At 38.6% G+C, this 12,973-nt stretch overlaps 1 protein-coding gene across 16 annotated transcripts in view; it reads right to left on the bottom strand.

Annotated features, from left to right (window-relative positions):
- Nucleotides 1-12,719, bottom strand: part of tcf7l2 (transcription factor 7 like 2) — a 195,882-nt gene extending 183,163 nt beyond the window's left edge. For all 16 annotated transcript variants that reach the window (XM_060842089.1, XM_060842092.1, XM_060842093.1 and 13 more), the window contains exons 1-3: nt 12,204-12,719; nt 11,894-11,963; nt 11,546-11,670 (exon numbers count right to left, since the gene is read on the bottom strand). In XM_060842089.1, coding sequence (XP_060698072.1) covers nt 11,546-11,670; nt 11,894-11,963; nt 12,204-12,392 — 384 coding nt within the window. In that variant the 5' untranslated portion in view covers nt 12,393-12,719. The remainder of the gene's footprint in view (nt 1-11,545; nt 11,671-11,893; nt 11,964-12,203) is intronic.
- Nucleotides 12,720-12,973: the final 254 nt, after the last annotated feature.

Below are 12,973 nucleotides of genomic sequence, written 5' to 3'. Positions count from 1 at the left end.
GTTAGTTGAGGTTAGGCAAAATATAGTAGCCAATACCGCAAAAACAAAAGTTGACGAAAATTACATTTGTAATTCAAACAATAGAGTCTTTCAATGGGTGCATACAGTCAAAGTAGTATTGGAAACAGATTTCAGAATTAGATCAGATTAGTAAAATATCTAAATGTTTTACCTTGCCTACATTTCAAACTTAGTCAGTCCGGAAAGTAATATATTGGAAGAATCTAGTCTGTTGGAATTTCTAAATTGCAAACCTCAAATGGCACAAATAATGAAATGGGCTAGTGACTCGTAATGCAATTAAACATACAGCAATATAAAAGAATAGTGGTTTAAGGAAGTGAGAGATCCTCTACAGTGCAGAAAGGAGACCATTTGGCCCATCAGGGCTCCAACCCTCTAAAGAGCATTGACCCACCCTAGCCCAATAACGCCACATTTATCAAGGCATTGCCATCAAGCCTGCAGATTTCTGGACACTACAGGGCAATTTACTATGCATTCCACCTAACCTGCACATCACTGGGCTGTGGAAGCCCCTGGATGAAACCTACACAAACATAGGGAGAATGTCTGTGTGGAGGCTGCACAGTCACCTTAGGCAGGAATCAAGCCCAAGTCCTTTGCACTATGACACAGTCATACGATAGAGAGTGTTACACAGATATACGGAAACTATATTAAGGATTGTACAGAATATTTTAAAAAGATATTGGTATAAATTGATGTTTGTTACTTCACAGTCCAAGAAACACCTTAAATTTCTATGTGATGATACATGCCAAGGATTAATGAGGAATATCACTCTTCCTATTCCCAATAGATTCAGTTAATCTACTTGGGGAAAAAAAACACTATCTTGTTGCTGCACCACAGCATCTTAAAAAATCCAAATAAACCCTGGATACTGAAAAGTCCTTCTGATAAAATTTTCATTTGCCAGAAGTTGAGAGAAGCAAAATAAACTTCAATTTAAAGAACAATCTCAAGTTATTAAGACATTCTGCATAATAAATAAAGCTGTGATTAAATTAAGAACAGATAAAAATCAAGCCACAGCACTGAAATCTAAAAAATTCTCACATTGTTTTGGCTTCATACAAGCAAAAGAAAAGAAACCAGGCACCTGAGAAGACCTCATATTTCATGAGAAAAAGGAGGAAATGGAGCAAGATAAAGCTAATTACTATGTACTAATTCCCACTAAAATTCTCTACATTGGACATTAACACAATTTTATTTTAAAATGCCAATGCTATTATTCTCTTTTGTGCTACCATAATACAAAACTCAATAGGCCACACACCTTGACATAAACTCCAGTTTGCATCCTGCAGGTAACTACTCATTGCATAAAAAAATTCCAGAGTACTTATTATTACAATGGAAGGAAGCTAACACTGACAATTAACATTAGCTGTTAGTGCCACAATTCGAACAAGGCCTTTAAATGAACCTATTTTCCCCTTGAAATTCCTGTTAGTAATTGAATCCCCAACTGTTTTCTTAAGGATTGGAGATACAAAAACATTCAGCCTTTCTGAAACCATTCGTAGTGAATAAGTGCACAGAACATTATAGGGCTGAAATTAGGAAAGACAGGCAAGAACCACACACATGGAAAACTCAAGATTACAATAAAAGCACCCCTACCCTAAGGCCCCCACCCACCTTCAACTCGCCTTTGATAAACATGAATTTGAATTCCTCATCCTTTTTCTTCTTGTAGACAGCCACTGGGACAACTGTTCTAATTATTCTAACATTAACAGCAATTACAAGTACTACTCAAACACCTTTTGTTTCCTGAACAGCTTTTGCCAGCCTGAAATTCCTGCCTAAGAATGGTCTCTCTGGAAGATCTCTTGCCCCTCAGAGTGCAACATTAACATGTTTCTGCCTATTTTATTCATGTCCCAGTGGTCCAATTGAAACTTTAATGCAAATTTGCCTAGGCATTTCTTCCCAGAAAGTCAGCACAGCTCTAGGCAATTCTTGTGGACGTTGAATACCCCCTCCTCCCCTGCAAAGGAACTCGATACTGTCACAGAAGCACTCCCTTCCCACCAAGCCTCTTCGGTCTCAGCAGCAATCCAGGTGCCTATTCAACAGTTTGCACTAGGGTTTAATTTGGAGATACTGTGCATTTCCTTTGTCTGAACGTTTCATTACTCGACATTTCAAACAAAAGAAAACTTGCAGGTTTCTCCACGACAGTAACCATTGGAACAAAGTAAATACAGTGTATTTCTATGGTCATGGTAATTTGCTTTTCTGTGACAACTTTATTGCTGGTTTCTGGCACTTTACGCTCTGCAGGCCAATGCTGCATTAAGCCCAGGTCACTGTCAAATTAATCTGAAACACTAATTGCCACACTATAAATTAGAAGTCAACTTAATTTTGTAGTTTTGTCAAAGTTAAGTGACATTTTCAATGGTCCTCTATCTGTTGGTCTGCCATAGAAGTTGACTTACAAATGAAAAAAAAGTATAAAAATATGAACTCCTATCTATAGATGTGGAGGGTGGCCATTTGAAACTTAAAACTAACAACAGCAATGCACAGTAAATTCATTTGGCACAGTACAAAGAAACCTTCAATAATGACGAATTAATTTTCTTTGGCAACCAAACAGTTCATCAAATTTATTGAATCACTTTCATTCTGGTGTCATTGCAAGAATCTCATCCTGGATCACATGTGGCGCTTTGGTTTCAGAATCATCCCTCCATAACAAATCACTGCCCTCTCCATCCACAGAATGAGATATGATGCATCTTGAACGATCCAATGACATTTTGCTCAATTTGATGACAAAGCCATACAAAACATCAAGCAACGCAGTGTACACATTTCCACATTATAAAACTTTCCTCCATTAACCATCCACTTAAGAGTCACGGAGATGTATAGCCTGGAAACAGGCCCTTCGATCCAGCTTGCCCACATCAACCAAATATCCTAATCAATCTAACCCATTTGCCAGCACTTGGCCCATATCCCTCTAAACCCTTCCTATTCATATACCCATCCAGATGCCTTTTAAATGATATAATTGTACCAGCCTCCATCACTTCCTCTGGCAGTTCTTTCCATACATGCACCATCCTTTGCATGAAAGCATTGTCCCAGAGGTCCGTTTTAAATCTTTCCTCTCCCACTGTACACCTCTGCCCTCTCATTCAAAACTCCCTCCCCCCCTCCCCCAACTAAGGGAAAAGACCTTGTTTATACACCCTATCCATGCCCCTCATGATTTTATAAACCTCTATAAGGTCACCACTCAGCATCCGACGCTCCAGGGAAAACAGTCCAGTCTTACACCATTTGGAACAAATACTTGACCAGCTTGCTGAAACACTTGTCAAAATCTGAACAGATATTAAACCAACAGATTTGTTATTTCTTCACAAATATCTCCTTACCTGATTTAGATTTGAACTTCTAACACAATAAGCTACATTCCTTACATAGGTCACCAGTTGCCTATCCCACATATTAGCAATCCACAAGTTCACACCATCCTCAACCATCTAACCACTATCATGGACATTCACCTGCAGGGAACTTATTTTTGGCATGATTTCACATTTGAAAATTATCATGTGTTTTACTTTAATTGTTTCAATGCAGACAAGTACCTCTATGAATCTTGTCTTTTCATGTTTAGTGGTTTTCAAACCTTTCTATTCCACAGTTGCTGTGCACATCAGAATTTCCATATTGCCAATGTGGCATAATGTTTTGCAGCTGTCTTATCATGAATTATTGGAAACTGGTAATTGTAGCATCAAGCTCTTTAGTCGTTCCTGAGCAATTTTGTGTCCTCTGCCACAACAGAATTGTCTGGCTCCATACAGCAGCCAAACCAGCCAGCTGCTACACCAAAATCATTACCAGACTCCAGGTTAACTTTGGCCTTCAAGTGCACATCTACCTTTGACAATGAAACCAAACTGGCAATTTTCGAGGTCACATTCCAATACGCACTTTAAAACCAACTGAGTGGCACATTGCTGTCAAGCATCTTCATTCTTCTTCCATTCTCATGCCAGTCACTAACACCAAACTCCATTCTGGATGTCCGTTTGCTTGCTAAGCTGGAAGGTTCATGTTCAGACATTTCGTCACCGTACTAGATAACATCAGTGAGCCCCCATATGAAATTCCACTGCTGCAGCAGTTATTCAATGGGTTAGAAAATATCATGGCTTTCAGCTTCAAACATAATTAGTTTGTTTTAAAACTAATTTCTCATCCTTCATTGTATGATCTGCTCTGTGTGGGCAGTCTGGAGACTCTCATGCCTCTTTACAACATAGCATCTCTTTGTAACACAGCTCATGTTGTTTGCTGAACTCCTTATACCCAGTATTATAGGTACCATGTGCAACTCAGGACAAAGGTTGAGCCAGACTAACTTGAGAACATCATCATATGGCTGAACCATGAGGTAGATTTATATGCTTGAATATACACAAAAAAAAACACAGAAATTTGGTTTTGTCTAAGAAAGGTCAATCTGTGGTTTGTGCATTCAACTTAATGGTCTCCCCCTGATCTTGCCTCCAGGTAAGTTTTACTTAATGATTTAAAAAAGTATTACAGGCAAGAATGACACTCCACTAAGACTTAAAACTTACAAAAGGAATCATCAACATGTGCAGCACAGAAACAGACCCTTCAGTCCAACTCATCCACACCAACCAGATATCCTAAATAAATCTAGTCCTATTTGCCAGAATTTGGCCCATATCTCTCTAAATTATTCCTATTCATGTACTCCTCTAGATGCCTTTTAAATGTTGTATTTGTACCAGCCTCCACCAATTTTCTGGCAATTCATTCTATACACGCACCACCCTCCGCATGAAAAGGCTGTCCCTTAGGTCCCTTTTAAACCTTTCCCTGTCACCTTAAACCTATGCCCTCCAGTTTTAAACTCCCCCACCTTGGGGAAAAGACCTTTTCTATTTACCCTATCCATGCCCCTCATGTTTTCATAAACCTCTGTAAGGTCACCTCTCAGTTTTCGACGCACTAGGAACACAACCCCTACCTATTCAGCCTCTCCATATAGCTCAAACCCTCCAGCCTTGCAATATCCTTGTAGATCTTTTCTGAACCCTTCAAGTTTCACAACATCCTTGCTATAGCAGGGAGACCAGAATTGCACGCATATTCCAAAAGTGGCTAACCAACGAGAGAATCCAGAGTTTTTGAGCAGTGGTCTATACAAAGTTTATGGTTTAAGGAAAGAATGCATTGGCCTGGACAGATTATAATGTTCTAATCCCCATGAGAAGTGTGCAACATCTCAAGTGAGGTCAGGATTGGACCCTACTTTGATTTCCCTCTGCAACTAAATAATCCAGTCAAGCTCACTATTGAGATTCATGTTATAGACAGGATGTGGCACTCAAACAGAATCTTACCATACTGACAAAACTTCTGTCTTTACTTTAACAGATGGAAAAAGGATAGTAAGGTAAGTGCTAGGCATGCATATAAAGGCAAGAACTCAGTTAGCACTTTTGTTGTTTACAAATCCAAAAATGATGCAACAGGTAAAACGGAGGTCCAATCTGGAGCCATTTAAACATTCCCATGCCCTAGCAACTACTCAAAACTCAGACAACAGTGTATATTTATATCTTTGATCTGTTGGATATTTTCTATATCAACTTGTTCAGAGAATTTATAACATACATGTCGATCAAGAAGGAAACCTAGGTTTCCTGATTCAGAGTTTAGGACACTACCACGGCCCCACAAGAGCCTTTCTTTGAATTTCCTGCACCGGGGGTTTGGAGATTCCTATTTTTAGTGCTGCAAATTAGTATGTAAACTTAAATTAAAGCAACATTTGCTAGCATCAGTCCACCTGGAAAAACGGCAAAACAATCTTCGTGGCGCATACCTATGTAGCCCAGAGAGATTCCAGACAAAGCTCAACTATCCTTATATAGAAAGGAGGTTATGCAATTGCTTGTTAACATATTCAAATTGAACATCAACTCATTGATAGCCTTATTAAGATTTTTGGTTTCCTTTCTGGGTCTCCCCACTGGGGTCTTATTTTCTCAGGTGTATGGTCATTCCACTCTCTATCTTTGGCATAATTAGCTTTCCATTCCTGCTGCCCTTTTGAGGCGGCCACTACCGAGGACAATGCTCTACGCCATAGCTCCCAGTAATTGAATCCACCAAAATTCAAGAGCTCACACATCAAATTACAGGAAACAGGTATTCCAAGTCATTAGCTTTCAGGAGGACTCAGCTACACTGTCCAGCTAAGGTCAAGACTGAATAGTCAAAAGAAATAGGTAAAAACAAGGACTGCGGATGATGGAAACTAGAGTTGAGATTAGAGTGGTGCTGGAAAAGCACAGCAGGTCAGGCAACGTCCTGCTCCTTGGATGCTACCTGACCTGCTGTGCTTTTCCAGCACCATTCTAATCTAGTCAAAAGAAATAGACTACTCCTCATGCAAAAGTGAATCTGTCCTTCCAATCCACTCCAATCCCAACCAGACAAAAACAAAAATCAGAACCATCTATCATGCTGCCACTTTTAGTCATTTCAGTTAATCAGTGACTGAATTGTAGCATCTTCACTCACCAACAGGTCACCCAAATCAGTCAGAAAACAGAGGGGGATGAAAAAAAAATGAAGACACTGATCCCAACAATCTGCACTGCATTCCTAGATAAACCAAGTATGAATAACAAAGGAATATTATTAAATCTAAATATTCTAACCATTACTAATTGGTTAATCCAATGTAAATTTGTATTTTGACAGCTAGGAGAAGGTGAGGACTGCAGATGCTGGAGATCAGAGCTGAAAATGTGTTGCTGGAAAAGCGCAGCAGGACAGGCAGCATCCAAGGAGCAGGAGAATCAACGTTTCGCGCATGAGCCCTTCTTTAGGAATGGGCTCATGCCCGAAACATCGATTCTCCTGCTCCTTGGATGCTGCCCAACCTGCTGCGCTTTTCCAGCAACACATTTTCAGCTATTTCAACAGCCACCCCTGCACTCAAAAAGATCTTACGTTTTTCTGGGAAAAAACGTTGATGCTTAACCCAGCCTTAGTGCAAAAACATAGGATTAAAAGTGAAGTATATCAGCAACTGGATGCTTTACAAAGAATCTTTTTTAAAAATGTCACTACTCCTTTAAAAAAAATTGATCAACAATACAGAGCCAAACTCCCCCACTAAATCTTACTCGCAATTAATCAATAGGCACAATAAAAACTCCTGGTGTTCAATTTAGTTTGTAAATATTTACAGCAAGAATAGTTCTCCCATTTGTTGATCACTACTGAGAAACCTCTCCATCATCTACATCTGCATTTCATTGACTTAAATTTACCACATGTTGAGATGGGAGCGGTCTCAAATCCATTTGAATCACTACACAAATATGCAAGTGATTTATTTTTTTAAATCGCGCTGGTTTAGTTGGACTCCATCTCATGCAAATTACTCCTCTGGTCTTCTAGGCCCCAAGCAACAAGTACACACAAATTTTGACTGCATAATTGTACCCTACCCTGCTAATACATTCTCAATCCAACAGCCAAATTTGAAGACATTTGCTAAAACTACTCATATATTGACACTTCAGACATACAGAAAATGGTCTAATGTGGTGTTAAAGAGCCCATTCAGTGCCATAAACCCCCATGGAGTTGGCAATTAGAGACAATTAACTTGAGCAGCCACAGCACAGATATAAGATGTTTACTAAATCTCTCACATTCCTTGAAGCAAGACATTATCAAATATTTTGCCAAATGCAATTAAAATTCTAGCTAAATCCAGATTACAATTCTTGGTGTGTTTAGAGGGTTAAATCTCTGCACTGAAAACAACCAACTGCAAATAAACAAGTGGAAGGAAATGATTAAACCTGGCTAGCTCCAACACACTTTTAATCCCGTAGTTGTCTTTAGCAACAAACCTCACTTCCAACATCTCCTTGAATCATGTGGTATAAGGCCAACACAACATTAAGTATTTCAAATTTCATAAATGACACAGTCACAAATAAACTGCTGCAGATTTATGACTCTGTTGCAATTGCTAGCCAAGAGTTTGGAGGCATTTCTGTTATGATGGCTTGTCAATGAGTACATTTGGTTGCATTGTATCTGTTGAATCTAGCAGAGGGAACTTCTAGCAGCTAATACAGATTAAAATCATATATTTAAAAAACAACTTTCCTGCCAAATCAAGGACTTACTAAAGTTTCACTGACAAAGAGCTGCTGTATGAGCGTTAAACATACGACTCAAAAACTGAACCAGCCACTGCAGAAAGTTCTTAGAGGACAGCTGGAAAATCTCTTCCAACTTTAGTTATGGTAGAGAAACTTATGTTCTCACAAATCTCTGCAGCTGTCACTCCCAAGTACACGATTTCCTAGCTAGTACTGAATCTCTGCAAATGTGTTTTTAAAACAGCATCAATCCCTTTCTTGTAACTTCTCCAACTATATCTAGGTAAGTGAAATCAAAACAGCAAAACACAAGGCAATGTTATATATGTGAAAGTATATTATGCACCACATTGCTACTCATATAACCTTTCAGACGAGAATTACCCATAACATTTTAAAAATAGGAAGGCTTAAGAATTATAGGTTCTATTTTAAAAGCAGTAAACGCACAGAATTACTTGATTCTTGAAACCAAAAACTTCAGCATAATACAGAGACACAGTAGGACAAACCCTTAACCTCTTACTATGCTGTTTGTTTCCCTGTCTTTTGAAAAATATTGAAATGTCACTTGTAGAATGCTTCCATGTCAACCGATTTTAAAAATAAAGGAAAATTCCCGGCTTAACTAATATTGTTTTATTTTCAGCTGAACTCGCCTCTAGCGCGGTTCTGAAGGGAAAAACTCATTACTTGTTTTCAATTACCATACAAGTATTTAATAAAGTATCCTCAGTAGATAAGTTTAAATAATTTTGAAAAGCCCTTAAAAAAAATCACCATTCTTTAGAATGTTTTTTGAAAAAAAGATTAACCACCATTAAGGACCCCTACAAAATCAAGGGCCCTATTGTGACTAATATCATTTTTTTTTAAAGTCATAATATCTGTAGTTGAAACACAGGTGTTTGACTGAAGCAACAGATCAAATATTTCACAACAAAAAAAATCTCTGATGAAGTTGTGGGCTGAGACATCTGTAAATTGAACGTTAAGATTATCTGACCTGTACTTTTAACTGCTAGTTATAAATATTTTGTACATAATGCACAAATCTCCCAACACAAAAGACCAGAAACACCTGCTCCCTTCAACGTGATAAATATTTTACTGCTCCTATTTGCTACATAATGGACTGTGTAATGATAAATAGTTTTGCATTGTACTAAGAAAAAGATAGGCACCACGTGGAAGTACTGCCGTAGAAGTTGCATGAATGGATATCATCTACCATTCTGTGGACGAGCCTGCATTGTTTTAATCAGGTTCTATTTGCTTTTGCCCACTGCCCCATGCTGGCAATATACATAATCTCAAATAAAAGTGGGCATTAAAATGTTATGTCGACACTAAAATTACAGTAGTAATTTAGATAATCATAAATGTCTCATCTAGTTCTCCCATACTGTACTGACAGTGCCAAAACTAGACGTTTAATTATGATCCTACATGCAAGGTTGTAGAAGAGCAGTACAATGTAATACATTATTCAATGATACAGCATACATAAAGGCCTGCAATTTAGGTACGTGGGGAAATTTTATACAAAAAGGTCTACATAGCTTCTGTACTTAATGCACTGCCTGTACGGTAGTCTACAAATGGGTGTCAAATCAATGTTTTGATTTTTAAAAATGTCACAATGTGACAGACATATTAATCTACTACATACAGGACCAGCTGACTAAAAAACTAATTTGCTCAATTAAATCCATACATTCCTAAAAAAAACTCAACAAAACTGCACTGATGCTAAAGTCTTCCTAAAACAGTTCAAGCTCCATTTACTTTATCTCCATAAATCAAAGATTCTCCAATCACATGCACTCCAAGTTAAGGAGATTTCCTCAACTGAGGGGGGGGCTGTGCATGGATGCTAACCGTTAAGAACGAGTTTTCAAGAAAGATGAAAAAACAGAAAATTAAATTACACTTGTATTTAAACATTCCATCACTATGTTTAAAATAAATTAAACCATCATCACAACCTATACTGTTGACATCTTCAGAAAAAAAATCCATTTATAGAAAACCAAGTATGTCAAATTAATACTTTGCCTTAAAAATTGCACGCTGAAAGAAAATTGTTCTACAGTGATTTGGACAATTTTTACAAAATTCAATTATTTTAATCAACAGAGTGGCATGAATCTTGCCTGTTGAAATAGAAACCGAATATACCTTATAAACTTCTACTTTGATGAGCAAATAGAATTGCTCTGGATTTCAAAACTGCAACCAATATAACTACATTCATGCAGATTGACACTTTCAAGAATCTTACTAAATAAACAGTTCCCTCCCACCACCACTCCTCTTCCTTTGCGTGTGATGGTGGGAGAAAATTGCCAATATGTTAATAATGCATCGTATTCCTCGTAGTGGGAATTCTGAACCCTGATTCAAGTTTCAGAGTTTAAAATCTCTTGCCTAAAAGTATCAAAGTTTCCCTAGTTTATTTCACGTGACCCTGATGCTATTTCAAGGCTGACGGGGGCTGACAGTTCGAGAAATCGTGGAGGTAAACTGCGAAGGAGTTGAAAGCCTATCCAGTCTAGCAAATTAGCCCCAATCGCAATAGTAATGTCCCGCTGAGCTTCCTATTGTATTGCATGATGACCTGTAAAATTCTACACTTCCAATGCAGTTAAGGTTTGACAAAAGATCTAACTCCCTTCATGAAAATGCCATGTAAAAACAAACAAAAAAAAGTCTCACAAATTACAGTTGATTATCAATAAAAGATGCCCGTTTCTATGCACTTCCTTTCAAAAGCTCAGTTTTTAAAGTAAAATACAACAAGCAAGTAGACACTCTATTGGGAGAGTACTTTTTTTAAAAAAAGACAGCAAAACGAACAAGTCGACTTCACATCAGCCAGCTACTAGAAAGGATTAGAACCGGCAACAAACTAATCACGGTTGACAACAGAAACTGGAATGCCATTCACTTGTTTTTTTTTGGGGGGGGGTCTACGAGGATGTATGTATTCAAACGTGATTTTGTTTTAAGAGAAAAGTTTTTTTTAAATAAGTTCACCTAGTCAAGAGAAACCCAGAAAAGGACAAACTCCCCCCAAACACAAAACATGAAATTTTGGTAAAAATTATCGATCTTTGAAGTGAAGATATGTATGGATCAATAGCCTTAATAAGGCGAAAAAGAAAAAATTAATCAGCACGGCGCTGATACGAGTAAAAGTACTTGTGCGTTATTTTTATTTCAAAAATGCCCTGGGAAAACTTTAAACGTTTGTACGTTTTACCCCCCTTTGTTTTCAAGACACTTCAAAAATGTAAATAAAAAAAACCTACCGTCCTCGCACTGGGAGATAAAGATCCATTGGGAAGGTAAGGGCTTGCCAGGTCAGGAATCATAATAAATGGGTAGCCAGGATATGGTGGGCCCTTGAACAACCCTCCATCTTGCCTCTTTGCCGCTAGGTCAAGAAACATGGCGGGGAATGAGAGAGAGAAAAAGAAAAAAAAAGTTAGGGATCAAACTTTTTCTCAACATACTTCACGCAGCACAACAGTCCGCCAGAAGCGCTCCCGACTCAAATCTGAGACATTTGAGAGAATAAAAAGAGAGACGAGGAGGGACGAAAAGTGACTTTTTTAAAAAAAACAAAAACTTTTTTGTTTCTTTTCCGGCCAACTCACCTTCTTCTAAACTCTCCCTGGATTTGTCCCGAAAACTTTCTGGCTGACGAGGCGGCGGCCGCCTTTCCGCCTGAGAGGAACATGGTGGATGCGAAAGAGAGAGAGAGACACACACACACAAAGTCACAAGAGTTTGGATTATTCAGCTGTGATCATCAGGTTGCAACATTATTATAACTTAGCCAAGTGTCTGAGGTAAAGAATTATTTTATTTTCCCGTGCGCCACAGTGTAAGTTCCCTTTACTACCACTTTACCTCAGGTACAACAACAAAAAAGAAACTAAACAAACAGGAGATTTTGCTGCTTACCTCTGAGTCTGATGAACTGTTTTGGTTGGTCTCTGACTCGTTTACTAATGAAGACTTGACGTCTGCTAAATCCCTTTCTGCAGAAGCGTTCTCCGAGATCTTTTCTTCCTGCTCCCCTTCATCTTTAAAAGAGATCATTTCATCATTGGCCCCCAGATCGTCGCCGCCACCGCTGTTTAGCTGCGGCATCTTTTTTTAAATAAAAGCGCCTTTTCTTTCCCTTTTTAAAAAAATGTATAAAGTGATCGACTTGATGCAACTCGTTCGGGGGGGAAAAAAGGGAGTGGGGAGTGTTGATGGGGGGGTGTTGTTAATCCGTCGCAAGTATGTTTTTTTTCCCTTTTTCCTCTTGTTTCTTGTTCTTCTTGCCCCCTCGCTATCTGTGAGTGAGTAAATAAATCGCAGGAGCGGTAATTGTTAGTGAAGGCACGCCGAGGAGCTAGCTCTCCTGCTCGGAGTGAAGTTGTTGGAGACTCGGCGGCGGCTGCTCCACTTCAAAGGCTCGCCGCTGTTTGATTGACACTTTGATTGACAGGGAAAGCTCCACAGCCTGTCCCCGCTCCCAAACTAATGAGATGCACAAGAGGGGAATACGTACAGAGTAATGAGGAGGGACTTACATGACGTCTGCATCAATAAATTAAAAGGCAACAGACAGACTGAGAGAGAGAGAAAGCGAGCAGAAAAGAGAGGGGTTGGCTAAGGCTTTTAATGTTAATCAAAAGCCCTTGAACTTGATTTCCTCAATCTTTTTATTTTGCTTTTGTTTT

Source organism: Hemiscyllium ocellatum, chromosome 22 (assembly GCF_020745735.1).
Source record: "Hemiscyllium ocellatum isolate sHemOce1 chromosome 22, sHemOce1.pat.X.cur, whole genome shotgun sequence".
In the NCBI taxonomy this organism is placed as follows: Eukaryota; Metazoa; Chordata; class Chondrichthyes; order Orectolobiformes; family Hemiscylliidae; genus Hemiscyllium; species Hemiscyllium ocellatum.
Note: the sequence above shows the minus strand (reverse complement) of the source record. Positions and strands in the feature narration are given on the sequence as shown.